This window comes from Trematosphaeria pertusa (genome assembly GCF_010094035.1).
Source record: "Trematosphaeria pertusa strain CBS 122368 unplaced genomic scaffold BU26scaffold_2, whole genome shotgun sequence".
Lineage (NCBI taxonomy): Eukaryota > Fungi > Ascomycota > Dothideomycetes > Pleosporales > Trematosphaeriaceae > Trematosphaeria > Trematosphaeria pertusa.
In genome coordinates this window covers 773,800-801,073 of record NW_022987213.1, presented here as the reverse complement: position 1 = coordinate 801,073, position 27,274 = coordinate 773,800, and the positions used below count along the sequence as shown (strand labels likewise).

Sequence of the window (27,274 nt, the reverse complement as noted above, 5' to 3'; positions counted from 1 at the left end):
TTCATCGACGGCCGGGTGGCTCCGATACCCATCGGGGCTGGTTTGAAGCCATTTCCATCGGCTGCATGCCGCGCTGGGGTACCAATCGAGGTTCGATGCGTGGGATGGAAGACTAAGATCCCGTGCCGTTAGTATCCATTCGCCGATTGCCCTCGACCCTGAAACCTCCGCCGCTGAAGACTGCCTGCGGCAATACTCTTGGAAAGGCGTGGTGGGTTGTGGCCAAACAGCCAAAGAGCCCAGGAATCTTTTGGGCCGTCGGAGGTGGCCAACAATGACAGGAGCAGTGCTCTGAGAACTCACCTGTTCGCGTTCATACGATGGCAAACGGTGGGGTTAAAAGTGAGGAGATGAAGCGCGCGCTCGATATCAACGCGTTTCGCGACGCGGCGTGGGTCAATTCGTTTTCAACGGCGTCCGATCGGGGTCCAAGGAACCACCAGGAGCGAATCCGGAGCAAAGACGCATTGAATATTGATGGACATGCAGGCTGTGGGTGGAAGAGAGGACGTGAAGAGAATGTGTCGTCATCTCCTCGATAAGGCTTAGCGGTGGCGCTTATTCCTTCTAGGAAAAGCGGCTTTTTTTTTCCCGAACACGCCGCTTCCCTTGTCTCCAGGGCTGAACTTACATCCAAGTTTCCTCACATCGAATTGTACTTACGCCACATTTGTAGTGCTTTATTACATCGCTATGCTTGCGTTGCTTACAGCAAAATGCACATACTCACGTTAAATTTCGCGCTCCAGCGCCCTCAACCTGCACAGGCTCCCCGCCCCTCCCTGCGCATTTCCCCGATTCTTCTGCTTCATTCCTGTCAACTCCATTTCCCGTTCACTCCAGCGCCTCGGGACTCTGCGCAATCTCAGCCTCGTGTGCTCAGCATCGCTATTTCCAGCTCCTGCTGTTGCCTTTGCACCCGGAGAACAGCGGGGTACATTTCGACATGTGGCTGTGCATATGACGCTCGAGCAACTTGGGTAGGGCTGAGGACATCGGGAAGAAGAATTCGAAGGTACAGGGGACGGATATCGTTTCCTTTCAGTATGTCTCGCTTTCGTCAGTTAGTATCAAGATTTCGATAGTTTGACATTCCCCGCATGCGTCAGCCTTCTTTCCCTCACGACGTTCTCCGCATCGAACTTCAATCTCGACCAGTACAATCTTCCAACCCATTTCATATTGCTTCCGTGCGAGCTGATCGAAAACGGGATTGCAGCGAAGGATTCGCCAACGCGCGAGTTTCTGTATCTCGACCACGTGCTAAAATCGGTCCCGGGCGGAGCCTTGAACGGGTGGAATATAAGTCATTGCTGTATAGCAATAAGCATCTCCCTCACTGTACAACAAATGCTAACTATGACTCTTATACAGCACACTCGAATGCAGCACCTCCCCATCTATACTCCTAGTAAACTCCAATTTCATGGCAATCTGGTGTTGGTTTTGCGAGATCGGATTGCGCAGCATGTTCCTCCCGTCCCCCCAACGTGCACAGTTGTATGTATACCCTCCGCGCAGCTGGATTGGCCATGATCCAAATTGCAATTGCGGGTTAACAAGCCATGCTGCTGTCGAAGAGCGTCCGGTGTTCTCGGAGCAGGAAGGAGATTCGATTCCTTTCGGACCCGCTACTCTCGGCGGCGGGTTGGGCAGCCCTGAGGCTGGCTCTCAGAGCTGTGAGTTCTACCGAGCAAGTACGCAATCAATCACGCACAAGCCTGCCGCCAGCGAATAACACGACGCCAGCGGTCTCTGCAACTGTGTGCGACTGGCGAACTGTTCATTCTATGGACCGTGGACGAACGCCCGATAGGGACATGACTTCCCCTTCAAAGACAACCACGCTAATGGCTCGTCTGACTGCACATGCCCCGGTCCTAGTCTTGGTCGGGCTTGCTAGTCTACTGGTTGCATCGTCTTCCTTACCGGAATGCCGTCCGCAAACGGGACCGCCACCGCAGGGCCGAGATGGACGGAGAATACTCGTCAACAACATTCGGAGCAGAGGACCAACCTGCAGCACATTTCTATCCCCCTGAGCGTGCATATTCGGCGCAGGAATGTGATCCCAACAGCCATTGCCCCGGGTTCAGGGTGAACGTACACTCTGACGATCGATGGACATGAAGTTCCGAGCAGGTACCTATCCGTGCCTATCCGTACCTGGCACGGATTAGAGGAGTGTCTTGGATCTGTAAGCTGTTGTATGGCGGTGGACTGTTACTCCAGATAGCTTGCGAGCTATTGTATCATCCGGACATCAACCTTGGGCCTCTGGAGCTGCTCAACGGGGAACGTACCACCCTCTATGAGCCTGGAAACATCAACAAGCAACGAGATATCCACATTCTCCTTTCAATCAGAACTATCACGTCTTCCACGAGGATAGCTTAATCGTCATCCTCGAAGTTCCCACCACGATGCAGCCAACCCGTCAACATCTGGTCACTGGGTCGTGCACAGTCACACCCAAAGCCTGAATCCGGTAGCCGTCTTCGAATTCTGCCAGCACGTACACTCCTCCCGGGTTGCCCTGTGAGTGAGACAATACTTGCTCCTTCTTGGGAACCGCGCGCTCTCCGAGCTTTTATCTTCACCTGGTTTGGGCCACCATCATAACCGCGTTTTGCGCATTTCGCACAGGACCTCTACGGCTGTCGAACCACCCCCAGGTCCCAAAATGACATCCTTAGATTGTCCTTAATCTCCAAAGGCTCATAGTGTGTTCACTGGCTCTACATCCGCTTATCTACGAAAAAGCATATCCTAGGGAAAGGGCACATCGATGTCTAAGGTGATGCGGAATGGCCGCCGCATCGGACTTGTCGCCGAGCACCAAGCCCCAGCTACAGATCCTCTGAATTACTTGATTCAATGAACCACGGAACACACCACGGCAGGAATGATCCCAACTACATCCGGACTCCGGACCCAATTCACCGCGGTCAAGAATATTTGCGCAGTGCGGCTGTGAAGCGAGACGCCACGAGCTCATCCGCAGAGACATCAAGCAACAGCGACTGACTCCGTACGAGACACGCCGGGCCAACAGTCTACCATTACTGCCACTCGAGTATTTCCACTCCAAGACCGGCAATTTCCAACGGCGGTGGGGGATCCGCGAAATGCTTCTACTCATGAGATTGTTGATGGCTATTGGAACAACTGCAACTCGTACAGGTAATGGACAGCGTGCTCGTGCGGCTCCAGCTCAATTGCCAATCGCCCCGCGCGGTGCCAGACCAGAAGGAGCCCGGAATGCGCGACGAGTCTAGCACCGGTGTGAGACGGCGGAGCAGCAGAAGGCAACATGCGAAGACAATGCCCTCCAGAAGATTTCCGACAGTCGGCTGATGCGGTGCCGTAACTGTGAATCTTATAATCCTCTTACATTTTCGGCTTGTATTGTTAGAGTTCAGCAGTTACGCAGTAAAGCGCGACAATTGGTAAGCGGGACTGTTCAGTTTTGTTGAAGGTGTAGGCGACGGTGCGGCGGCAGTACAGCCGATGCACACAGTCGGCCGCCGCACCACCCGCCCGCCTCCGTTTCAGTCTCGGTTAGCAGGATTGTCATTGATGTAGCGCATGTGCGCGTGTTGGGATCCGCGAGAGAGGCAAGATTCACGCAGGTAACGAACATACCTCCGTTCAGAGCCGCGAGCGGCACCCCCGAGCTCGATGGTGGAGATACATGCCATCCAAGGGTATTTTCCCGAACTTCACGCACCGCGGCAAGGGTTGACGTCATTAGCAACGTCTTTCGGTCATTCGTGACACTCAGCGGGTTTGCTGCGCCGTACTACGTAGCATGTGATGAGTTGGTAACGGTCCACGGTCCACCTGTTGCACCCACGTCGCATCGACTTACCCCACTTCCCAAAGTCTCTTTCACTGTCCACCTGCACCCCATTCCATTGCTCACACACACACACTCTCTCTCTCTATCCATCCTGTTCCCCTGCGACAGGCTCTCGGACACCTCCTCACCTCACCTCAGTACAATCTCCCTGCGGCTACCATGCTTCTCTGGTGCTTCCGTGCACCTTGCCTGCTTGTACTGTCGGGCGTTCTGGCCCATGGCGCGCTGTATCCGTGCAACGCCGACATCCGCGGTATCAACGCTACCGATCACATTACGCTGGAAAATCCCTTCCAGACTCCAACGAACATTTTCAGTAATGGATCTGGGACTTGGACGTGGACTCTCATCACCAAGTCATACCCAGTCGATGACCACAACTCCACGGACCTTGAACAGCATCTCCGCCTAACCATCGAGCCTGAGGCCGACCTGGTCACGGAAAAGGCGTATCTCGGGTGCGGTGCTATTTTGCACGGCATTTCGCATCGCAGCAGGGTTGCTGGGCAAGATGTTGTCGGAAGCGACGCTGTATCGGGATTCTGCAACAGCGCCCTTGCTCCTAGGTGTCAAGAGATGTTGCTGAACGCCGCCAAGGGGCGCGTTTTCCACAATCAATTCAGCGAATCTGACAGTGTACAACCCGACCGAGTCTGCGACCCACTGCGGAATATGCTAGACTTCAGTGAGATGTCGGAATGCAAGGACGAGGTTGGCGCAGACTGGTGGATTGAGCCCTTCTGTAAGCATCCCAACCATTCAGTTATTGAATTTGCCAGCTCACATTCCACTCATGATAGTATGGGCAGGCTCTCCACTGATGCACGCTAGGTGCCCTATCGAACCGGGTCCAAGCAACCTGACTCGATCTGTTTATACCTGGGGTCAGTCATCATACAACTCTACCGACCTCGCGGCATACAACAACCTCACAACGCTCATTGAGCCAATCATCACCGTTCTCTTTGTGCCAGGCCATAAGGGCTTACGGGATGACACAAAGTGGGCACAGGTTCACATAATGTGTCTCCGCACGGGTAGAAATGTTACCCAGGGCAGTCATCCCGCACCGGCTCAAGTTCCGACCTCTCGAGGTGAGGCAACGTACTTACCCTTCACTCGTCTACTTTTGGTATGCTTTGCCGTCGCTCTTTCATGGACTCTTTAGCTGGTAAGGGGAATGTGACGGGTCATGGTCTGACCCAGGAGGCTTGGAGGATGATGGATACATCGTGGCGGGACACGAACGACGTGATAAGAGAGAATCCATGAAAAGTTCATAATGGTCTTGCCGCCGCTATTCTTACAGTTATTACTGCATCCTCCTGTCGCTCTATTTTCTCCCACTCTCTATAATCCCTTTATTGTTGCTCACTTTCATCCTCCACAATGCACTTTACCCTATTACTCTCCATATTGTGCACTATAAGCCCTACTGGGGCCCCCGTCGTCTGTCCCCGGAGTGAAGGCCTCTGCTGCGAACCTCCCTGTTGCGTGCCTTCGGAGCACTATGAAACCGATAGTAAGAGCTGGAGAGTGGAGGAAGAGCTGCACATGGTGTCTGGTGTCCACGTTGAACCACGTGAGTCTCCTCATACAACAGGATCATGTTAAACGGGAAGAGCACGCTAACCGCACAGCCTCGAGTCTCGTCGTGGAGACAACAGAAGGCAGAACAATTTCATTCAGCACCGGCATCGACATCGGGGGAGATTTGTAGGTCTCTCGTCCCAGACACAACACAATCCGCGTCTAACTTCCCTGCTGCAGAGCGCGTGCGGTTTCCGTCGGCCTCCACTTCGGAGTAGAAGTCTCATACGCCCGCGAGGCAACCGTCGGCGCAAACGCCGTATGCAACGTCCCGCCCGGTCTCACTCTTACCCCCAACGACGCAGTGAGATGCGCATGCGGGCTCAGATACACCGCAAAATACGCAGTGTCGGAAGGCCGACACCGGGGGCGCGCCTGCCATGGCGAAAAGCGGAGGGATTTCGACACACCGTACTCCGCACGCGCGCTGGTTAAGCTGGATCGGGGAACGCCTGCTAGCGGACTGGTGATGTATGAGACTTGTGCTTCGGTCCAGTGGTCGAAGAATTGCCCAGATATGTTCTTTGATTACCATGGGCGGTGTCCGGAGGGTGGATGAGGGGTGGGGTATCTCATCTGCACGCGGATGTCTTTGGGGCTGGGCTACGCCTTCGTTGTCTGGAGGATAGTGCACCTAAAAACCGCAGTGAAGAGTTTGTAAACTATCTCGCCGCCTCTCCAGGCCAAACCCCTCAACTTCAGGCTCACCATGCGTTCTGGTCTTTGATCCGAGCTACTCCGAGCCTAAGCTTGTCGTATAAGAAATACCCCCCCGAAGGCCTCAGAGCCGGTATAACGCTCTCCCAGCACTAACTTAGCATCCTCCAGAGGCACCGAGCTCACTGACCAAGAAGGAGACTTGAGCTGTCACACCTGGTTCCACGCTGTCTGGACAACCCACTTGCGGTTTCGGGTCTTAGCCGAATTTCGGCTCAAATGAGAAGGAGGGAGGCTCCAGTTGGTGTGTGAGCTTTCCTTGCGCTCTAATGGAGGGAATATTGGAATGGATCGATGGATGGTTCGTCTGGACCGTATTGTCTGGGGTAGATATGTTTGATTTGGTGTTCAGAGTTAACGTCCAGATTCGCGCCAGAAAATACGGAACAGACGTGTCTTTCTGCATCATGGTAGTCTGGAAACAGTCCGGCGATCGTGATATCGGCTCAATATATAAGCTAGGGAAAGTGTCAGAGGGGTTTGGAATGCTTGGTTAGACATAAGTGTATGTTCTCAGCATGTTTCACATTTCCATCGCTATCAAGTAGAGATGAGAGTGTGTTCTGGCGTGGTTTATATCTTCATCGTCATCAATGGAAACTTGGTAGCACAATAGACAACGTTGCGGCATGATACAAGGTCAAGAGACGAAGCTAGAGCGCAAGCACTCCAGAAAGGAGATGAGACGGCTGTCGAAAAGCGGAATCAGTCGGCTCAGCGCAGCAGGGGCACTAGAGAGGAAGCTTGCTAGAAGGATAGTTCGTTCCGTGGAGGTGGGCTTTGAGTTTCTTTGATCTGGCAAGTTGTCGGAAGCGGTGCGGAAAGTTTTCTTCTGGTATGGGGTCTTGAGTCTGTGTGGTGCTCTTGCGGAGATAGAACGAAATGGAGGTTGAGGAACGGAGAGCGAGTTGGAGGCCTGTCGTGCGCGCTGGGAGACTATCTGAGCAGACAAGAGGCGACGGACTGATACGGCGATGGAAGCCAGACTTCGACGTAGTTAGAGCCACCATCGAATTTGCGAGGGATACTGGACGGCTACAGTCAAGCTATCAAGACCCAACATGCACAGAAGAAAAAGTGAACGAGCGGACGAACAAACGAGCGGAGAGGGTTGAGGGTTGAAGGTTTCATACCTCCTAAACGATCACACGGCGCGCTAGCTCGAACGTGCCTCGGTTAGTGCGCTGCCGATCAAGCACGACGCCGGGACTGCCCTGCAGACACGAGGCCTCTGAAAGATATTCAGCTCTCCCATCCCTCAGATCCCAATACAATGCGGTAACATAGTACTTTCCTTGATTTGTCTCGTCAAGCACGGCGTCGGGCAACGGGCGAGCAGGTCCCACGGTCGGCTTTTAGACTGGATAAAGCGTAATGAAGCAGGGTGTACTGAGCTGACGCACCCTAGCGCTGACGCTCAGGGTGCATGGCCATAATGGAAAACTTACACGCACTCACCCGCATCCACACACCCACACCCACGCATGTACTATAACCGAGCCTTGATCCGCCCGATTCATCGCTATCATGAACGCGCGTCTCCATATCCCTCGGCCCGGCTCTGACTATGCCCAAAAACATTCGGGTAGATGCTGCAAAGTTAGTCCGAAGACTTTCCCAGGGTGTCTAAGAGAAGAAGTGGGCGCTGTACCATCTTGTTATCTTATTAACAAAGAAACCATCTCTAGTCGGGGCTATTCCAATGTCCAGCCGAGCGCCAACATGAAGGGAGCTGAGACCCCGATTGCCGCTGTGTTGTAGTCGCCGGTAGACATTGGTCGCAAACTCAACGAGCTTGTCATAGTTTAGGTCTGGAAAGTCCTTCCACCTTCTTCAATCCGTTCTGGAGACCTGCTCGCAGTGCGTGTATTCTTCTACCTCATCCTCTTCTTCTATCTCCAATGCTTTCCTCTTTTTAGAGTGCATCGTGCTCCCTTGCGACGGTTGCGACTTCTTTGGAACTTTTGGTTCTCGCCAGGTCATGGGCTTTGTGAGGATAACGTGTTCGACTCAGAGGTCCTTGGAAGGGGCTGAATGGTCGACTGCAAGGAATATCCGAAACTCACCAAAGGTTTGGAGCATGTCAACATACTCCTCATGAATGAGTGTGTAACCCTGAACTGTCAACGGGAAGTGGCATGGCGGATTGTCGTCTGGATCCAGGAGTCGGACATGCTCGCTTTTACAGCTATTGCTGCGCTTTGACACGGTAACTTTGCCTGGATCCTGCTGGCAGCGTTTTCCTGGTTGACACGTCCGCGGCCGGAAGGTTCCCATCTCCCTGGCAATCTCATTGAGAACTAGAACATCCTCAGATCGGGTATAGTATGAGAGAACTTCGCATCGGCTCGGATAAAAAGCTCCTTTGGAGGGATGGTCCAGATCAACTTCTAGTCTGTTGCAGGCAGCAGCAATACTGTTAGGATTATCACACGCGGATAACTCGAGATAGACCAGCACCGGAAGCTTGTCTTGGTTCCTCAGGAACCAGTCATGGAAAGCTTGGAGTGTTGACATGTATTCCAAATGACAGGCATGATTGTCTTTGAGGTATTCCATCAATACCACACTCTAGCAAAGCCAGCGATGAGGGTGAGGTGATTGGCAGTCTTCGGCATCGGCGAAGCCGCGTCCATAGGTCCTCTTTAACTCCTTGACGTGTTTGACGTTAAACCAAGGTGGACAGTCGGATCTTGGATGTCCATCGCGATCGATGTAGTGCGGTATGCACTGGGTATGTGCCTTCTGGATGCTTGGGGCCTACGACGAGGTATAGAATAGAACTAAACTTTGCTACGAAGAGTGAGTGGAGTTGGCGGAGTCCTTGTTGTTCTCTGCTTGAGATTTTGCTAGTTCCTTCGCTTTCTTGATTTCCAGACAGCGGTTGCAGACCGCTTTCCTCCTGCCATCTTTGAACGCGCCGAAAGCTCTAATGGGCACAGTGGTTACTTTTACAGTGCCAAGCCAAAAGTCTGTTCGCGTAGCGCGTCAACGCGTCCCACCCAAAAAAGCCACCTCACCTTCAACACCACCCAATGCCACCAACAATACGTTCTTTTGGCCAGGAAATTTCGCATAATCGTCGCCGGCATGCCAAATTAACTGTGCAACAGCGGGAGTCGATTATTTCGAAGTGGGAGGCTGGTGTTACGACCAGAGAGCTGGCTAAAGAATTTAGCTGCACGACGCGCTGCGTACAGAAGACTATCAATCAATTTCTCACAACTGGCACCTGCGAAAGCCGCCATCGATCGGGGCGCCCCTATAAGCTATCGCGTCGCGATATTCGACAGCTGTACCGTTACGCTCGAAAAACGCCGAAAATTGAGTACTTACCGCTGTTGGCAGAGGCAGGGCTTACTGGGCGGGTGTTAAGGAAAACTGCCTATCGGGCGTTAAGGGCAGAGGGCCTTAAGAAGTTTAGATTGGTGCGCCAACCTAAGATTAACAGGGCTACCGCCTAGTTAAGAGTTTAATGGGAACGTATATGGCGGCATTTTAACTTTAGAAGGACCCCTCTGCGCTTCTCAGATAAGTACTTGGTTTAATTGGGCTCTGGGGGCAACCGCGAATAGTGTTTTCGATACCTATATAAGAAATATCGACATGAGATAGTTGAGGAGCATACAACAAGCCGACCGCCCGCGCAGATGGTGTGGGCGTTAATATGGATCGATAAGAGGGGGAGAATACGCCGGAGCCCCCTAGTTATTATAGAACGCGATCCAGAAGCTCGTCACAATGGATACTTAGCATAGAGTTATACTTAGGCTCTCCGCGAAGGTCTCCTGCGTAATTATCACGCCGGCCAGCGATTCTTACAGGATAACGCGCGTATACACACTGCGCAAGCAACTCGCGATTTCCTGGAAAGCCACCACATCAGGGTCGTCGATTTCCCCCCATACTTACTGGACCTCAACCCTATCGAGCATATGTGGTGGGCATTGAAAAGGATAGTACACAAGCTTTATCCTAATATGGCCACTATTGGGAGGGGTCAGGAGGACTAGGATCGATTTTGTGAGGCTCTGAAGGTGGCATGGCGGAGGATACCCGATTCATTAATTCGCAAGCTTATCCTCTCTATGCCGCGACGCCTACGCGCTGTACGACGTGCGCATGGTTACTAAACGAGGTATTAAGCTCCTGCGAATAAAACGAGCTCTTAATTATCTATTTATGACTATTAGGGGTGGAGTTATGGGTGGTTGAACTCAGGGTGTGAATGTTCCGCCAAGCTCGCTAACCCCTGCTGCGAACAGACTTTTGGCTTAGTACTGTATTACACCAGGCGTCTCCTGCGTTTTTCGCGCCTTGATCCAGAGGCGTCGTCATTGCAAACACTGGTGCGGGAGGTGCTGAAGCAAGGTTAGTTCTTTTTATAGTGAAGAAACAAATGCATTGCTAGCCTGACTTGCTTAACGGTTATGCGAATGCTTTCTAGGGCGGCTGCAGAGTGGATAATGGCGGGGCGGAATGCGTTGAAGGAGGGTTCGCAACGGTGTTTCAAAAGTTCTGAGAACTTTCCAAAAGTTCACAGAACTCTTTCGGAGCAGGCGCAGCCCGAGCGTAACCATTTGGAGCAGGCCTTGGTATTAACAAACACCACCACCCTAGCTGCTCATCACGATCTCGGAATACGTGGCTACAAATTCTCATCGCACTGCTCTGCTTTCCGTTCTTGTAACATCGCCGTGGCCTCTGAACCAACTTTCCCAGCCTACCGAAGCTTGCGTTCTTTTGCGATAGCCCGGCGCCTCACCCGATACGTGTTTTTACGCCTCAAGGTTCTTGTCAGGCGACTTTCGTCCGGCATGACTTCAGTATCTTTCCGACTACCATGCGCAGATATATCAACTCGCCGCTTATCTCATGGATCAGACGCTGTAGGTAGGCACACGAGCCAGCTGCACCGCCACCCTAGATGCAACACTCGGCCACCAATATCAACTATCAGGGGAAGATTCTTGTTAGCATCAATCAGATCCTGCAGTCATCTATCAATTGTTTCCTATTCGCCTGCCCCATACGCCACCTCAATTTCCGCCGCAACTCACAATGGAACCAAATTAGAACGCCAGGCTCTCCCTTGGGCTGCGCCACTCCATAGATGAAACGCCCACGGACAAGAGCACACCAACAGCTTCCACGTTCCATCTTCTGAACGCTCGCTTTCCCGTAATTTGATATTCGGGTGTTCAACACTGCGCTAGATTGCCGTACGACGGAGCTTCACAAGATCGAAAACATGCTAGCATTACCCACAAAACTCACCTTCGTAAAAGGGTAACCCTTCAACATTCCAAACCTTTCATTCGAGAGCATTCAATATAAAAGGGCAATCGATCGAGAAGTTTTGACATCTGAAGAAGATGCCCCTTCCACTATAGGATGTTGGGTGAATTGCAGAGTATCGAGACATGAGTTTATTGATTGAGAATACGAGAAATATGGCTATATATATACATGACCAGGTCACGTGAAGTAGTAACCATATCCGGCAACAAAGGAGAAGGCGTCAAACACGAGGTATTTTTAGAGGCTCCTACGCTTTTCCATTCAGAATATCTCTTGCGAGAGTCTCCATTGCATCGTCTTATCGTGCATAGTGAGCGAGCGATTGGCCGATGTCCCCTGGAACGCCGTCGATTGTGTCGCCGTGCCTGGCAGCCAAGGACGAAGATGTCTTATATCAGCCAGTCGCGATCTCTTCAGCCACTGCTTCACTGCAAGCACAAGGTGCTAAATCAAGGCCTGGTACGGATTGCGCGTGCCCACACTTTTCTGCGCCACGAGTGACGAGAGAGATGAGCCATCCCATTTGGGACTAGCGTCATTTGCGGGCCGCACTTGTAAAACCTCCTGGATCGCCGAATCTTCAGCCTAGGTAGGCTGAACTTCCCTACTACAGTGCATGGCACCATAATTTCGATTTAAGGGTATTCAGTCTCGCCGCTGCCTTCGCCGAGCTCGATTAGTTCATCGACGTCGAACAATGGTACCGCACACAGCATCAACACATGGCCTTCTAGTTTCTTCATGGGTACATCTCTTCTTCTCTCGGTACACCCGTTTAAGACTTCAGGCCGGTTGGAGGCCTCACGACCAAAATTCCGAACGCCTCAGCATCCACGGCATCACCACGTTCAAGATCTCCGACTCCCGTCTTCGGTAACTCCCACTTCCTCCACCATCTCGCATCTCCATGCCTCCCTCATTGCAGACGCCACGCTCCGATACCCGCGCCCTTAGAAACGTCACGCCGCCCTCGCCCTCGCTGTCGCTGTCGCCGTCCAGCGTCGACGCCGTCTCCCCAGCGGAGGGTGCGCCTTTCGCCGGACCGCCTACACCACCCACAACCGCCGACGGCAAGGGTTCCGCGCAGGCACGCATTGTCATCGAGTACTTGCGCGATCTCCAATACGGCCGACGGCGAGCGAGCGAGAGCGGGCGGGCGTGCAATCGTTTCGAGCTTGCCGCCGGCGAGTACGAAGAGGTCCTGCGGCGGCTGGAACGAGATGTTGAGCTGCGCGGCTTTGTCGAGGACAAGGTGCGATACGACTATCACGGGCAAGGGGGTAGACTGGAGATCCGGATGGTTAGCGCGGCACACGAATCGTTCCGCGCGGGTTTAAAGAACGAGATCGTCGCCTGGCTCAACGAGGTCGAGCAGAAGGAGGGGACACGCGATGATATGAAGGAGTTTGTCAAGGAGGTTCGCAAGGACACCGGGTCGCCAACGTACGAGTTTCCGCCGGGGAAAAAGCTCGTTACATACACGCCCGACATTGTCTTCCGCCACCGCCGCGACGCCTTACCCAGCGTCATCATCGAAGTCGCCTACAGCCGGTCAGGAAAAGCGCTGCGTCGGCTCGCCTACAACTATCTCATGGAGTCCAACACGAGCGTGCAGGTAGTAGTAGGCATCGACATCAAGCAACGTTCGAGTCGCAAGGCCACCTTCTCCGTGTGGCGCATCAAGGTCGACGACAGCACCAAGGAGCTGATACTGGACACACAGGTTCACGACCGAGTAGGTCCCGCTGCTACTGAAATCCACATCATACACTAATCGACCACAGGAGTTCCGCGGTGAAGATGGGAAGCCTATGGACCACAGCCCGCTCACCCTGGCGCTCCGCGACTTCGCGACCAAACGAACGGCCGACCAGATGCTCACGGGCGACGCCTGCGAAGACGTACATTTCTCGATCCCGATGGCGCGCCTCTGTGCGCTCCTCAGCACAGCAGAGAAGGACCAGGCGGACACGGATGAGGCCAAGACAGGTGGCGCCTCTCTCGCGATGGACGAACTGCCGAAAGGGTTCAGGAAGCGCCCTCTGTCCGAGTCTCCGCCCCCTCAGCTTGGGGCCGAGGCTGAGGCCGCGATCCGGAAGGACGAGGAGCGTGCGGCGGAGCGTGTGAACCGCGGAGATCGGGCATATTCAGCCAGGGTTTCGAAAGAGCTTCCTCAGCGCGAGTCTCACTCCCGCGACGCGAAGAAGCGAGCACCAGCACCTTCTGGATGAGCGTTTGTTGCTCGTAGCGACGAGAACTCCCACCGCAAGCACCACTACCACTAATATCTCAACAACACGCCTCAGTCAGAGCACCGGAACTGGCGCGCGTGGAAGCCAGAAGCGAACCATCGAACATGCGACGATACATGGGTTGGCCGCAGTGCTATGAGATAGGAGTTGGGGACCTCTGTGGAGAGTGGTATTGCTGGCGAGGAAGATGGGTTGCACTCCGCTCTCCGGAGTGCCTGCGTCATCTGTGCGGTGCCATGGTGCGCTGGATTGGATTTGTCTTGAGATCTTCATCTGCCACACTGAACTACCTACTCGTCATCCCTTGGCGAAGGCCGGAAAGTACCTAGCCATTATCCTCAACGCAACTGTCTTCCCGAAACCTGAGCTGAATGTGCTCCATAACCGCACGCACAGCCACCTTCCCGCCCATCAGTCCCCCATCAACATTCCCCTCTGCCGCGACCAGAGCGAGCCCAGTCCTTCCTCCACTGTTGACTTCAACCCTCCCCGTCCTATCCCATCCAACGCGAGCCAACAGATTGAGTCCCGATATCCTTTCTTTCCTCTCCCAACTCTAAATAGCGGAGCTAGTCTTAGATATGAATGTGCCTCGGCATCCAGCCCATGCCTCCACTGCAACCCCAGGAAGGAACGTATGCGGGAAGTCGATATCCCCATGCCGCATTTTGGTATATATGTGGCCAGAGTCCTCGTGAAGGCTGTTTTCCCAATGACTGGCTGGCAAAATATTTCAAGAGACGAGTTCTAAGACCTGCCCGCACGTTCGGGGCCCAGAAGTCGCTTATTAGTAAGTAGGTCTCGCCGGAATTCATCCCCGGCGGAAAGCGTGGAGTTCTTCTGCCTTGTATGTACTTGAGCTCGGCTCGGCTTGTTATCGCGCAGCTCCTCGTGTCGATGAGGATGAGGCGGAATTCTGCTAGCTCCTGCGGCCTTTGGAGAGAATTAGGATCGGCGCGGCTTGGGTTCTTGTGCTCCTAATCTGTTGAATGAGTGTTGTGGAGAGTCGACTGTGGTGCTGTGTCGACCTCTGCATGGACAATCAGCCAATAGCAAGCCTGAAGATTACCCCTGTAGATCCCTCGGCACCAAGGCGCTGGGATTCCAGCAGGCCGGGCGGTCGCAAGGTTCTTACCCCGCAGCCACGTGGGGTGACCAGGCGGTCGGGATCAGGGCTGCGCGTCATCATCGGGCGCTCGGGCTGCTGATCCCGCCCTTCTCCCACCGCGCACCATCACCTACCTCCCTGTGTCAAACACCTCTTCCAGATCCTTGCTTTGCAGAAAGACCGGACAAGGGATGATGTTGAGGTGGAGTTGTGCAGTTTTGTCAAGTGGACTAATGACAGATGCAGCCGGATGATCGCTGATCGACCGCCCGCGGCGCCGACTCCGAATGCGGGGCCAACGCCGCTACAGTATCACTCCTCTTCCTCCCCTTGCCCTGTTTCTTCTTTTGCGCAGCCCCGTCTGAGACGCCGTCTTCTTCTCTCTTGGGATTGATATCTTTCCGACGTCGCTACTGACGTACGCTGCGGATCGTGGATTCTAATGTAAAGAGGACTCCGCAGGCTGTTTGCGGTTTAGGCGAAGGAGGTGCTTAGGAGGGGTTTGAAGCGGGGGGAAAGGGGAATAGAGGTGTGAGTGGGACTGGGATTAGGAGCAGGGGCGAGAAAAGGACAGAACGGCTAAGGTGTCGAGACTGTTTTGAGATTTCGTGTGGGGCATTGCGGATGATGGCAACGGAGGGGTGGCGCCGACAGGACTCTTGTCGAGAGTGCGGTGTTGATGATCATATATGGGAATGCGTGCGAAGGGAGCTAAAACATCGTGGCGAGAGGAGCTGGGGCGGAAATCTTCATGCTTGTCTCTGGTCCGACCGGCGAGACTTTTGACGGAATTGCCGGGAAGGCTGTTGTTCAGTCTGCTACTTGACTACGATATTGCATATCTTTCGTAATAGAAGAGCGACGTAGATGTCATGAGGGTGGGCAGGCCTGAAGCAAACGACGATCTGGCTGCTGCTCGTTTTAGCGGAAACCCCGGTATACTAACCTCTTAATGTAGACCCGATGCGCCTGCAGCCTATACAACTTGCGGAAGGCTTTCGTACCTGGCCCTTTTATCCTATGCGTGCTAGAAGATTCTATAGAGCGATCAACGCACGAGTTCGTAGGGCGCCGGATGCGATTGAGATTATCAGGCCGGTAGGCTTCAGAGGCCGGAGCGATCATAGGTGGACAAGACGGGTCGGACCTCTCGCGGGATAAGTAGGCTGTGTTGCGATTAAATTTGTATGCTTTGACTCTTACGTCTGCGATCTTGAGCCTGCAGTCAACCTAAGCTTTGGCGGATACGATCGGCGTACAACGGGGACGCGCCACGATAGGCAGCGAAGGCGGCTGAGGAGATCACCATAAGCACGAGGACGATCTAGAGCGTCCTCTTGCCATTTTAGCTGACGAACTGCTTTTCCGATAGGGTCTTGGATTAAAACGGGAGCGGGTTAGGCCCGTGAGAGGGCGATAGAGGTCATCTGAGGAGAGTTTTGTCGGGGCTGGGGTCACAGCAGGTGAGACTGCTGAGCTTGATGCGCCAAGCATATGTGGACCGCATTCGCATCAAGGATGTGCTTTATTGCTTGTACTAATGCAAGGTTAGGAATAATCTACACAAAACCATCTATTCACTTACGTCTCAACATTTGGGCGGCGAGAGAAGAGTAAGAGTTCCGCAGACATATCCAAGTACGTACATCCCGCCAGCCTGGATAGAAGAGTCAGAGATGACTAGCCTTGCAGAGCGAGTCGCTCGACCATTTAGGGGCCTCGTGCGGAGTAGATGTATGGCGGATGCTGGCTATGCTTCGCTCTTAGTCTTCGAGAATAACGCAACTGCGGAGAAGTCCTCAAAGAGAAACTTGTACCGAACAAAGATCGACAGTAGCAGTAAATCTGAAATACATGTACCTCAATTGAGTTCTCAAGACAAGAACGCCGGAAGATGCAAAAAAAAAATGCAAAAACATACAACAGCCGGGTATTCGCTAGTGGTCACCCACCTAACTACTAATCCGCCGGTATCAGGCTTGACGTATGCAGAGCAGACGGGATGCGGTATTTTCCTGATCCTATGGTCGTATGTGCTAGTAATGCGTTTGATAGAGGTATTTATAGATTGTAATAGCGGGGCTTGGCAAGGGGGAGAAGAAGCGGAACGACAAAGCAGATTGGGAGAGATTGGTGTTAGAACGATTGGGTAATCCACTCGAGGCTGCACTCTAGCTCAGAGTCGAGCGCAAGCATGGTTGTAGGATCGATGCCCGCTACAGGCGTAAAGGGATTCTCCGCATGGGGCGATGGCGTCCTCTAGCTAAAGTACTACAACGGCTTAAACGAGAGAATAAATTTATATAAAAGGGCGAAGCGTCGCTATATCATGTACCCTAGGCTCCGTCTATTAATAATCAACCTTACTGGCGAGAATTCTGGCATGGAAAATGTACGGCCACGAGCCTTTGCACAAGAATAGAAACATTTATTGTATTAGGACAGCGACCGGGACTCTAGCTGTCTAGAATACGAAGTTCTCCCGCCTATACGTATTTGGCTGCCTAGCGCTGCTAGAGGAGCATCGACGTGCGCGTTACGATTAGTGTTATAAGAAGTAGGAGGGTAGAAGGTTTATTAGCTATAAGTCCTAGCAGCCCAAACCTAAATAACCCCTAGTCCCTTTCGTACAACTGCTTCCGCCTATCTCCGTAGGCTCAATATCGGCCCTAGCGCATATAGGCTTAATTCGTAATCTTCGAAGGGGCATTGCAGAAGCCCCTGGCAACACATAAGCCTAAGTACGGCCATTACAACTCTTCCAGATTTGAGGAGGGGGCGTAAATAAATAAGGGGACTCTGTCTCCCTTATTAGGTTGTTATTCTTTAAGATTAAGGGGTCCCGATGCAGGCTTTGGGCGGCGGCCTGTTTAACTCTTTTTCCTGAAGATAGTATGGAGGGATGTGAAAACCGTGGCTCCCGCTATCACTGACCTGACTGCCCTGGAAAATGGGATGGCGAAGGCCATGCAGTCCAGCTTATACCCAGAGCTCGGAAGGGCAAATATTACAGCTTGTTGTGCACAGGCGGTAGGAAGACGGGCCGCTTCCTTCTCCCCTCTGGATCTGATCTCTGCATTAGGCCAGCCTATTAACCCACCATGTTTCAAGCTGTTACCTATGCCAACAAAGATGACTTGGAACCTGGCACTAGAGGACAGTACTCAACGGCGGGCGTCTGGCTTGACGAAGCGCAGGAAATGTGCGGCAGGCCGCTACGGAGATGATGTCCGCCTACCACCGTACACGAGATAGCGACCACGCTTGATGGTTTCTCAGTCTGTCGAGTGTGCTGAGGGTGCCGAGGTGTTGAACTATTAAGATGTGGAGACCATCGAGTGCACTCAACGGGTCGAGTTGGCTAGGTAGAGGGCAATCTTCAGGTTGCGTTGGCTCTTCGGATTGCCGGTGCGTGTTGAAGCGTAATTTGTGGAAACGTGACTCGACTCAGGGAAAGCATGCCCGCGTCCCGAGGTCGCCTATCCCCAGATGGCTCGTGTGGGAGCCCCGCCACCCACCGAGCACGTCCTCACTACAAAGACAACCCACCCACTTCATCCTCGCTCATCCTCGCTGCAGCCCAAGGAAACGCCTTTCGGTACTCACAGCCAACTTCGTCGATCTTCCATTCCCAGTGATGGATATTCAAAGCGGCATGCCTGTCAGCTCTCCATCGAATGCCACCATGGACGCAGCCCTCCAACTAGGAAAGAAACTGGACACGCTCCGCGCGAAGCAAAAGGAGTGCTGGTGCGAGCCGAGGCTGCGCAGGCTGATCGACTCTTCTCGCAGCTGCAACCGCGCCTACATTGAACGCAACGCGGTCCGCATTACTGTAGCCCTCAGCTCGTACAGCAAAATGCCCATCGGCCACGACGATGCTTTGGACTATGCCCTTCAGCCCGGAATTGGAGACAGCGCAGAAGAACAGGAGCTGATTCTCTATTGCAACCCCATGGACATCAGTCATGGTCCCACTTCGCCTCTGGCAGACATCCCCGAGGTCAAGGAACCCGAGGCCCCGAGTACCAGTACCGCTTTCCTGATTGGAAGGGTGCTATCACGCGTGCGTGGTAAGCCCCGAGATAAATGGGCTGATACGAAGACGACCCTTCGCCTGATGCTAGGGAAACCCGGAGAGCGTTGCAGCTTTTGCATTGTTGGGGAGGGTCCCGAGAAGGACACAATTACACTGTCTCCGTCGGTGGAGAGCATTGCCGCTCTGGTGGCAGATTCCTATATTAGTGGAAAGACCTCGACCGTTTTGCGCGTGCTTCGTTCGGCGCCTTTGTGAGGCGCTGCGAGCAAAGTTAAGTGAGAAACCTACGTGTACGGAGTAGCTCTAATGATATGGATATAGTATGACGAGATATCCTAACTCAGGATAGTGACGAACTCATTCATGACATCCAACATCGGAAAGCCACCAACCTAGCCCAATCCAAATTCTTGAGCATTATCATGAGGCTTACCACCTTGTCTATTCCTCTTCAATATACAGTCACCGTCGAGACGTCCGCTTCTAGACGGGAGACGGGAGATCACAATAATACCAAGCTTTTGGCGGCAGCTTCCCAGCAAATAGTATCAACTGATACTGTCGAATCCAGACTGGAAATAAAGTGAATTGAGAGAAGCTCACTTAGAGCAGTGGTTATTGCTTGATTACCTTACCTCCCTTCAAAACTCCTGTCCGTTGTTTGTGCCACTTTGATAGGCCCCTGGCTCCGGAAATTTTGATGCTATCGACCGAAGTCATCATCCAGGAGTCGACGAGAGGCTCCCCCTGCTACGTATAATGTTTGTGAAGGTAAACCACACTCAAGTCGATCGTACCCAGTTCCGCCATGTCCGACGATAGTCGCCAGCTCATCGACAGAGACCAGCGTCCGCTTCGGGAAAGTTACCCTCCACTTTAGCGGCTCCAGAAGATCACGCATAGTGGCCATTCAAGAGTAAGCCATCACTTCTCGAGTTCTCCTCATTAAGATCATGCGTAGATTTAAAGGAGTCTCTATTTCGAACTCCTCATTTAGGGTATAGCGGAATTTTTTCCGTGCTGTGTGAAGCACAATAGTTATGTAACTCGCAACGCCGGGGTTCTTGTCCGGCCAGAAGTGCGTTGGTTCTGGCCAGAAGTGTGCCAGCTCTATGCCAGAAGTGAAGACTAAGCCAAAATAGGCAGATGGGGCTGCCCCTCATGAACTTCGAACTGTATCACGAGCGATCTCTGCAGAATGTGCTCATTATCGAGGTCTCGGTAGACACTGTAGAGATCGACATCGTGCGCTTCATTCCTCGTTTCTGCAGGCTGTCAGCAACATTACACCTTCTCGCGCATTGGTTTTGCGATCCAACGGCTGAGATCGATAGACAACCAACGACTCATTTATTCGCCTCCAACTCCGCGCTCATATCCCCCTCCGAGAGAGCCAGTGCATTCGATGCACGTGCGGCAGGCCCAATTCACTTCACACTGGACGCCAAATATCCGCGGCGCCCTGACTGCGAACACATCCAATATTTACTAAATTTGCTGAGTCTGTACATCTCGCAGCCCAGACTACGAGTTCCGATTCACCCCTGAGGGATCCCCCTAGCGCGCCGAGCCCACGAAACACGTGCTACCCACCTAGTATTTCCATCTAACCCGCTTATACCGTCAGCGTAGTTCTTTACATACATTACAGCTTCTTATAACTCTAACATATTTATCTAAATATTCTTATACGTGCCTATAGAGTATAGTCTAATATAAACTAATTCTCTCTATAAGAATCTCTAATGTAGATTTTACACCCATGGACTGCAGGTAGATAGCTACCATATTCACAAGATTGGACCCGTGCCGAGGAGCCTACCATCTCGTTCCACTCCCACTTCCTCCTAGACTCAGTAGTTGAATCTACTGATACCAAGCCGGCCTATCTGAGCGGTAACACAGGAAACCGCGGACTGTCCACTTGCCGTTGACAACGGCAAGTGGGGACTGAAGACCAGTCGGAATCTGCCACTCGTTCTCCAGCACATCCACTATCGTCTTCACAATACCCATATCAGGCTTGTTCTTCCACTTCGCAGCCGCAAGCGCTGCTTCGAGGGCCTCAATGCGCTTATCATTATTCTCGGAGGCTGTCACCTGGGCGCCGAGAGCCTTGATCGTTGCATCCTTGTCCTGGTCCTGGTCCTCGGAAGCCGCGAGCTTGTGGCGGAGCTCCTTGATCTTCTCATCGCGCTTCTCTGCAGCGGTGACTGCATCGCGTAGTGCTTCACCAGCTGTTAGTTCAGCACAGAGACGCTCGATCTTCCGGCCCCGAGCGTACATGCCGATAGCGAGGCAGATGGGCATAAAGGCGAACACGAGGAGGCAGATGACGTCCATGGTCCGCTCGACCAAGGCTTCCGAGGTCGTCGTTGTGTACTCGTACTGCATTATCGACCTTGTAGACTTCAACTTCAACGTTGTGCGCTTGATTGGTATTGGGGCGATTTGAGATTGAATCTTCGTCGCTGTAGTTGTGTGTGTGTGTGTGTGTGTGTGTGTGTGTGTGTGTGTGTGTGTGTGTGTTGTGCGGATGGGAGGAAGTGGGAGATGCTTACTGGGTGGTATTATATACATGCCTGTGTGGACGGATTGTGCAATCATGTTGATAGAGGGAAAGCAAATAGTGTAATGATATCGACCTTGTGCAGGTACAGCTCCTGGGCCAGGTGACAAGCATTTTAAATTGAGGTTGTGGAAGGCTTAAGGACAAGCTTGTAGGCTAAAGAAACCACGGGCAAGCATTGTGAAACGAGATTGTCGAGAACTTAGGGATTAGCTCATAGTGTGGGATAATATCACCATTGTAGAGTAACAGCTCCGGACTGAGGGAACAAGTGTCTGGCCGCCCTCTCGAATTCGCCACGTGTCGGGAATGGAAGAAGTAGAACACCATGAGGGATACTTAGCGTACATTAACATCGAAGGGATCCTCGGGTTCTCGGACTCTTGGTAGCAGAAGTTGCCGAGTGACTGGAGAGGTGACGAATGAGGTTGATTGGCTTTGGACGGGTGGTACGATCTCAATTCCATGTCCTCTACTGGACTCCAAGTCCTCGAGGATGGCTAGCTTTTCGAGAGTTCGATGCCACCGCCAAGGAAGCCAGGCTGTCAAGAGTGTTACAGCAGCGGTGGATTGGTATATCTCCGGCCTGGAGTAAGTGCATATGCAAAGAATGTAGGCTGTGTATCTTATTGCGTGTCATCTGCCCCATTGTATGGCGAATGAGAGCATATTGATTCTCGCTCTTGTGAGCGCAATTGGATCGAGATAGAACCAGCAGAAATGAGAGATCTGTAGACCAACTAATCTATACCACGCTAAGATAGGAGCCGCTATAAGTCTTCTGAGCGTGACTTCAACGATGCATAACAGATCTGGAACGAGGAGAGGTATAGAGATGTCCTTTTACGTAAAGAGCGTGGCCCGCTTTCCTCCAGGAAATATGACTTCCAGTGTATCCATTTTGGTTTTAAGAGTAAGAGACAAACTTCAAAGTGGGAAACGGACCATAGCGTCATGACCCTGCTGCTGATTCCAATCGATCGATCGCGCGTTATTCGCCTAAGCTGATGCCTCACTTACTATTATTGTGGAAGTACGTTGTTGCCCAGTTCGCGGCATTCGTATCTTTGATACCTGCTTTTAGTGGAGAAAGAAACAAGAAGAGTGCGTAGCTGCCGTCAAAGGCGCCAGCCACTAGCCACATCTACTCGTGTCAGCCCTTTTGCAGCCCACTGCTATCCTGAAACAACATGCTTGTATGCTCCATGTCGTCCCCTCCCCGTGGACTACCCTTCGGAATCGCGAATGGTTTCGCCCGGCTTGTTTGTCTCGCGTAAGTTGTCCCCTTGTTGACCTTCCTTCGTTATCGTCGCCGCTGAAGCACATACCTAAGTATCGATGTGCCGCCGCGATCCAAAATATCCGTACCAATCATCCAGCTGATTGACCTGGCAACCTTCCTCACCGCAGTCAGCTCTTATTCTCACCAGGGACCGAGGGAGGGCCCGTACTTACTTTTGGCCTCTATGCTTCTGCCCTTATTTTACCTCATGCTGGTGCTGCAGCTGAAATTCGACTTTACATTGTGTGTATGTCCGGTAAACGAAGTAGAAAAGGGTAGAGGAGGATAGGCTGAAGTGTTAGGGAAAGGTGCGTAGAGGTACAGGAAACGGAGAAGGAGCCGGCTTGTAGTACAAACAAAAGACGTTGCTCCGTTCGAGCCACCACGATGAAGTGAGCACGCATACTTTAGTAACCATGCTCTACGCTGTAGTTCCCTGCCCCTATGTCGCGATATTCCAATCACCTTTTTGCCCAGGCTCTCCCTGGTAACGACCGCGCCGTATCCTGGGGTTCGCCCTGCTTTCGCTTGTCATTCGAGGTGCTTCGAAGGATTATAAGAAATGGTCAGTTAATGGAGGACTGAATCTTCTGGCTGCCATGTTCTGCGGCGTTGAGCGGCTTGGCAGTTAGGGGCACGCAGCGCGCACGGCTGCCCGGAATCCGCATAATGGCACGGGTTTTCTTCGCTTTTTAACGTGTTGAGCGCCCTTGGCATGTGGAAACCCCGTTTCGTTCTGCATTCTCATTGCTGTCATCATTTTGCGTGCGGAGGATCCATTTATTTACCACTCCTCTCCTATATACCGGCTTCTCTTCAAAAACCTAGTCGTTGTCGAATCCTCGACAGAGGTCCAAATCCATAGCAGTGACCAACCTCACTATGCGCAATCACAGCCGCTTTAACCGGAGGAACAACTCATTCAATACGAATCTTATATGACGCGATCGCAGCCCCTTCGTCAATGGAGAGCTAAGGCCGGAAATACAGGTCATCAAAGTCGCAGTGGTCCTCACTTCGAAGAGGATCTGAGGCCGCCGCACCGGTACATCTTATCGACCCCCATTCGCTGTCACGTTGACAGGGACGCAAGACCTGGCAGTGGGATAAACTCATGATCGACCGGGCAGCTCTTCTATCATGGAGGTGCAGCTGAGCTACCCATGAGACTTCGCCAGCCCATTTGAGGACCATCATATCATGGCACGCTACCATGCTCGGCGTATACTTCTGCTCTCTTCACTTTTAATCGTTTACACGCTAACACGCCAGCACGAGGAGTCAGTCCATCCACCGCATTGCTAGCAGAACCATGCTAAGCCATGTATACTCTGCATCCACAACCATATCGTTCACGAACACGACAAGTGCTGGGGTTGGTACAACGCGGCCATGGCGCTCTTTTTAGCGTAAACGATATCGAACAAGGGACGCGGGTACGGACGGTTGGCTGTTTGTGCGTCTATGACGAGTCTAGCCGCAGTGTACGGGAGTGCATACGCCGGGAAGGAGGGCGCTCGGCGCGACAGGAGGACGGCTTCAGAGATTCGGAGTGTCTTCCTCCAACTGGCTCTTGTCAGAACTTCTGTGTGTGGCACGAGTCTTCCGCCATTGGTGCATCGTTCGGCCTGCTCCGGTCGAGCCGTTGCTGCAGTTCCCCAATAGATCAGATCAATACCACTGCGTTTACGGCGCTTCATCTCTACGACCTGACCACACTCAAGTCCACCTCCCGCCGCAACTTTAGAATGCATCAAACACCGGGCAGGGCTGCATGGAATGATGGAGGTTGGAGCGACCACAGATCACTGCACACCGCATATTTCTCTACCGCTTCATCCAGCGACTGTCTAAAAGCTTTGACGGCATTCCTTTAACCTTTTCGCCACTTCGTTCATGAAATGCAACATTCTAGCATCATGTTCCAACGTCGCTGGATGTATGGAGGAAGTCAAACTAGGATAATAATGCCTTCGCCAACATCGCACCGCTCGAACCCGCCTTGGAGTGTAGGGCTTCTTCTACCAGCTTCCCTCGTTCCAGTACTCGTACGCGCTCAGCGTCATCGTATCGCCCATCATCGCTCGCGCAACAAAGCCCTGCGCGCATCCCGAGTTGTTCGTCATGCGGTGGGACAGAAAAGAGGCAGAAGCGGTCGTACGTTCTTAGTGCGCTTGGATATGTAGCTGGTGGTTTCAGCCATTATTATGTACTTTGCAGACGAGTTATGTGAGAGGTAGATAGGTGAAGTCGAAAGGCTCATACCATCGCTAGCACTGAAAACGTCTAGGAATTTTCGGACATTGGGGAGGCGAAGTAACCACTCTCTTTCTGACCTATAAGACGTCATACAAACGCCTAAAGTAACCGCAACTGGATTCGTGCCTCTCGCAAGTCTCTACTCAGCTTTCGACACATGCGGCTCAAGCCTTCCTCCGGGAACTCGTCCCCTCCCTGAACCGCAAAGACCCCTGGTATTCTCTGTCACAAATCTCGCCCTTGTTAGTGGACATGTTTCGATTTTCCTTCCCGCTTGTCCATAGCCATGCTCTGCGCTGTCAAGGCCGTACCCGTAAGTTCGCAGCCCTACAGTTCCCTTATCCCTGCCAGGTAACCTCCCTTGGGCCTTTCCATTCATGTCTTTGTCCATATCCTTTCCCTGTCTTCAACGACCAGTTGATGGAGTGACGAAACTGGGTGAGGAACCTTCGCAGCGTCGACACTGTACAGATTCCACTTGGATCTGTTGGACCAATAACATGGACCTCCATATTTTTGCAACGCGGCGCTGTAGCGTACTCAGCACAGTTGACGGCCCCGGAGCTCTTCCCGTATGCATTGTGACCATTGGTGATGACTTCAGGATAACCCCGCACAACCCGACAAATCTTGCAACCCGACACTGGATTGAGCAGATAGTCGAAAGCCTGCCCTATATGACAGCGCATGCTGAGTACGGGACTCAGTACAACTTCGTTGCGCTCGAATCGTTGCTGGTCTGGGAGAGGCGTTTCTGTTGCAGTTGTGTGGATTCGCCTGCATTCGCGGGAGATCCATCCCTCTTCAGGTACCCTCTGCTTCCGAATATGTAGTAGGCACTTCTTGAACTCCGCGAATTTGATGCGTTCCATCGTTGCTCCGGCAGTCCCACAAAGGAAGCACACATGCGTCACGAATGGCTGGTAAGGGCGTTGCTCGAAGAGGCGATCGTCTCCCTCTAGCTCTTCAATGGTGTCGATAGGCTTTACGAAGTCCTTGAGAGTCTTGATCGTCCCGTTTGGGAATTTTTCCAGGTAGCACCGGATCCGTTTCCAACCGTCTTTCATAGTTCTCTTCGTATCTAAAGTCGACGCTATCGTCCCATCGCCTAGACGTGAGGCTATAAAACGCATTAGCTACTTATTTCCAGCACGTATTAGGAGAATTTGAAGGGAGGATCATACACTTGTAGCCAACCGCTCGAAACTCGAGGCACGATAATTCCAATAGCAACTCCATGCAACCCTGAACGGGGATTGGTGTTCCAAGCTCAACATACATATCCGTCACGTTGATGTCTTGGGCTGAAGCCATTTTGCTTATCTTAGCCCACCGCCTAAGCAGCTTAAGTGCACGGCCCCGTATCTTTCGAAGGAGTGGTAGAAGTTTCCATTCTGTCTCCCCGTAGAGTTGACAGCCTTCCGGGAAGAAAATTACCGTGTATGATCCCATGGTGAGAGCGCCGCTGTTGATTTGCTCTTTGATCTTATAGAGTGGGGCAAGGTAGAGTTGCTCGATTTCCCATCTCACTCGATGAAGGAAGCGATGTTTGACATCTGCAGGGTTACATGAGCATTCTCGGAAAAGAGTCGGAAAGGAAGGGTTTACTCACCACCAAAACGCTCGGTACCCATGAGAAACATTTGCTTAAAAGCATGGAGCTGGTGGTGGGCATTGCGTATCCAACCAGCGATATTGATGAGACGACCCCCAATAGCTTTCCTGCCGGCGTTGAAAGTCATGTTCTGGCTGTTAAGTAGTAGATTGCTAGTTCCTGCGGGCTGGTCAAGAACAAACGCCACTTCACCCCAGTCCTGAGTGACCATCGTAGTAGGGGAATCCAGGCTCATCCTTTCGAGGAGAGTCTGGAACGGGATCAGATACTTCTTCCTGTGTCTCTAAGGAAGGACGGTTGATATAATGGCATGGCAAACGTTAGCATGCCGTTTGTAGGCTCAGCAAGCAACACACGACTGAACCTTCTAAATGGCGCTGTCTACTTAGTTTATGTCCTTTTCTGTCTTTCGCAAGGCCAAGCTCCGTAAGATGGACCTTGGCTGGTATTGTGCTGACCATAGCAGCTTTTTCGGCCTTGATGCCGCGATCCCTGACACTACGATCATGCATGAACTCCAGGGCAGAAGGCATCTGCCCGATGTCATCAAAGAAAAGCCTCCCTGTTAATTCGTTTGCTTAGGCGGCACAATACGACAGTTCGTTCTGTGATGGTTGTGGACATGGGAGAGCAGAAGATGAGTATAATGGGGATCAATCATGCAACTACAAATGGTAAGC

At 52.4% G+C, this 27,274-nt stretch overlaps 9 protein-coding genes across 9 annotated transcripts; 5 read left to right on the top strand and 4 right to left on the bottom strand.

Moving 5' to 3' along the window:
* Positions 1 to 626: 626 nt before the first annotated feature.
* On the top strand, positions 627 to 1,634 carry BU26DRAFT_135886 (uncharacterized protein). Its single transcript, XM_033819749.1, has 2 exons — positions 627 to 1,044; positions 1,220 to 1,634. Exons 1-2 carry the CDS (start codon positions 717 to 719, stop codon positions 1,534 to 1,536), a joined length of 645 nt encoding a protein of 214 aa, XP_033689298.1. The 5' UTR covers positions 627 to 716; the 3' UTR covers positions 1,537 to 1,634.
* A 2,387-nt stretch (positions 1,635 to 4,021) lies between these two features.
* Positions 4,022 to 5,030, top strand: BU26DRAFT_500071 (uncharacterized protein; the record flags this gene model as incomplete). Its single annotated transcript, XM_033826472.1, has 2 exons — positions 4,022 to 4,604; positions 4,663 to 5,030. 2 exons carry the CDS (start codon positions 4,022 to 4,024, stop codon positions 5,028 to 5,030), a joined length of 951 nt encoding a protein of 316 aa, XP_033689297.1.
* Positions 5,031 to 5,266: 236 nt separating this feature from the next.
* Positions 5,267 to 6,163, bottom strand: BU26DRAFT_582773 (uncharacterized protein; the record flags this gene model as incomplete). The annotated part of the gene is made up of 3 exons (XM_033834539.1): positions 5,267 to 5,370; positions 5,744 to 6,086; positions 6,161 to 6,163. 3 exons carry the CDS (start codon positions 6,161 to 6,163, stop codon positions 5,267 to 5,269), a joined length of 450 nt encoding a protein of 149 aa, XP_033689296.1.
* A 2,016-nt stretch (positions 6,164 to 8,179) lies between these two features.
* BU26DRAFT_558989 (uncharacterized protein) lies at positions 8,180 to 8,686 on the bottom strand (the record flags this gene model as incomplete). The annotated part of the gene is made up of 1 exon (XM_033832641.1): positions 8,180 to 8,686. One exon carries the CDS (start codon positions 8,684 to 8,686, stop codon positions 8,180 to 8,182), a length of 507 nt encoding a protein of 168 aa, XP_033689295.1.
* Positions 8,687 to 12,264: 3,578 nt separating this feature from the next.
* BU26DRAFT_135832 (uncharacterized protein) lies at positions 12,265 to 13,805 on the top strand. The gene is made up of 2 exons (XM_033819748.1): positions 12,265 to 13,205; positions 13,255 to 13,805. The coding sequence occupies exons 1-2, from the start codon at positions 12,378 to 12,380 to the stop codon at positions 13,699 to 13,701; spliced, it is 1,275 nt and encodes a 424-aa protein (XP_033689294.1). The 5' UTR covers positions 12,265 to 12,377; the 3' UTR covers positions 13,702 to 13,805.
* BU26DRAFT_135828 (uncharacterized protein) lies at positions 13,578 to 14,557 on the top strand. Its single transcript, XM_033819747.1, has one exon. It carries the CDS (start codon positions 13,910 to 13,912, stop codon positions 14,471 to 14,473), a length of 564 nt encoding a protein of 187 aa, XP_033689293.1. The 5' UTR covers positions 13,578 to 13,909; the 3' UTR covers positions 14,474 to 14,557.
* Positions 14,558 to 18,515: 3,958 nt separating this feature from the next.
* Positions 18,516 to 19,124, top strand: BU26DRAFT_558987 (uncharacterized protein; the record flags this gene model as incomplete). Its single annotated transcript, XM_033832640.1, has 1 exon — positions 18,516 to 19,124. One exon carries the CDS (start codon positions 18,516 to 18,518, stop codon positions 19,122 to 19,124), a length of 609 nt encoding a protein of 202 aa, XP_033689292.1.
* A 1,611-nt stretch (positions 19,125 to 20,735) lies between these two features.
* Positions 20,736 to 21,212, bottom strand: BU26DRAFT_500067 (uncharacterized protein; the record flags this gene model as incomplete). Its single annotated transcript, XM_033826471.1, has 1 exon — positions 20,736 to 21,212. One exon carries the CDS (start codon positions 21,210 to 21,212, stop codon positions 20,736 to 20,738), a length of 477 nt encoding a protein of 158 aa, XP_033689291.1.
* Positions 21,213 to 25,317: 4,105 nt separating this feature from the next.
* Positions 25,318 to 26,805, bottom strand: BU26DRAFT_558985 (uncharacterized protein; the record flags this gene model as incomplete). The annotated part of the gene is made up of 3 exons (XM_033832639.1): positions 25,318 to 26,099; positions 26,164 to 26,535; positions 26,592 to 26,805. 3 exons carry the CDS (start codon positions 26,803 to 26,805, stop codon positions 25,318 to 25,320), a joined length of 1,368 nt encoding a protein of 455 aa, XP_033689290.1.
* Between the last annotated feature and the right edge of the window lie 469 nt (positions 26,806 to 27,274).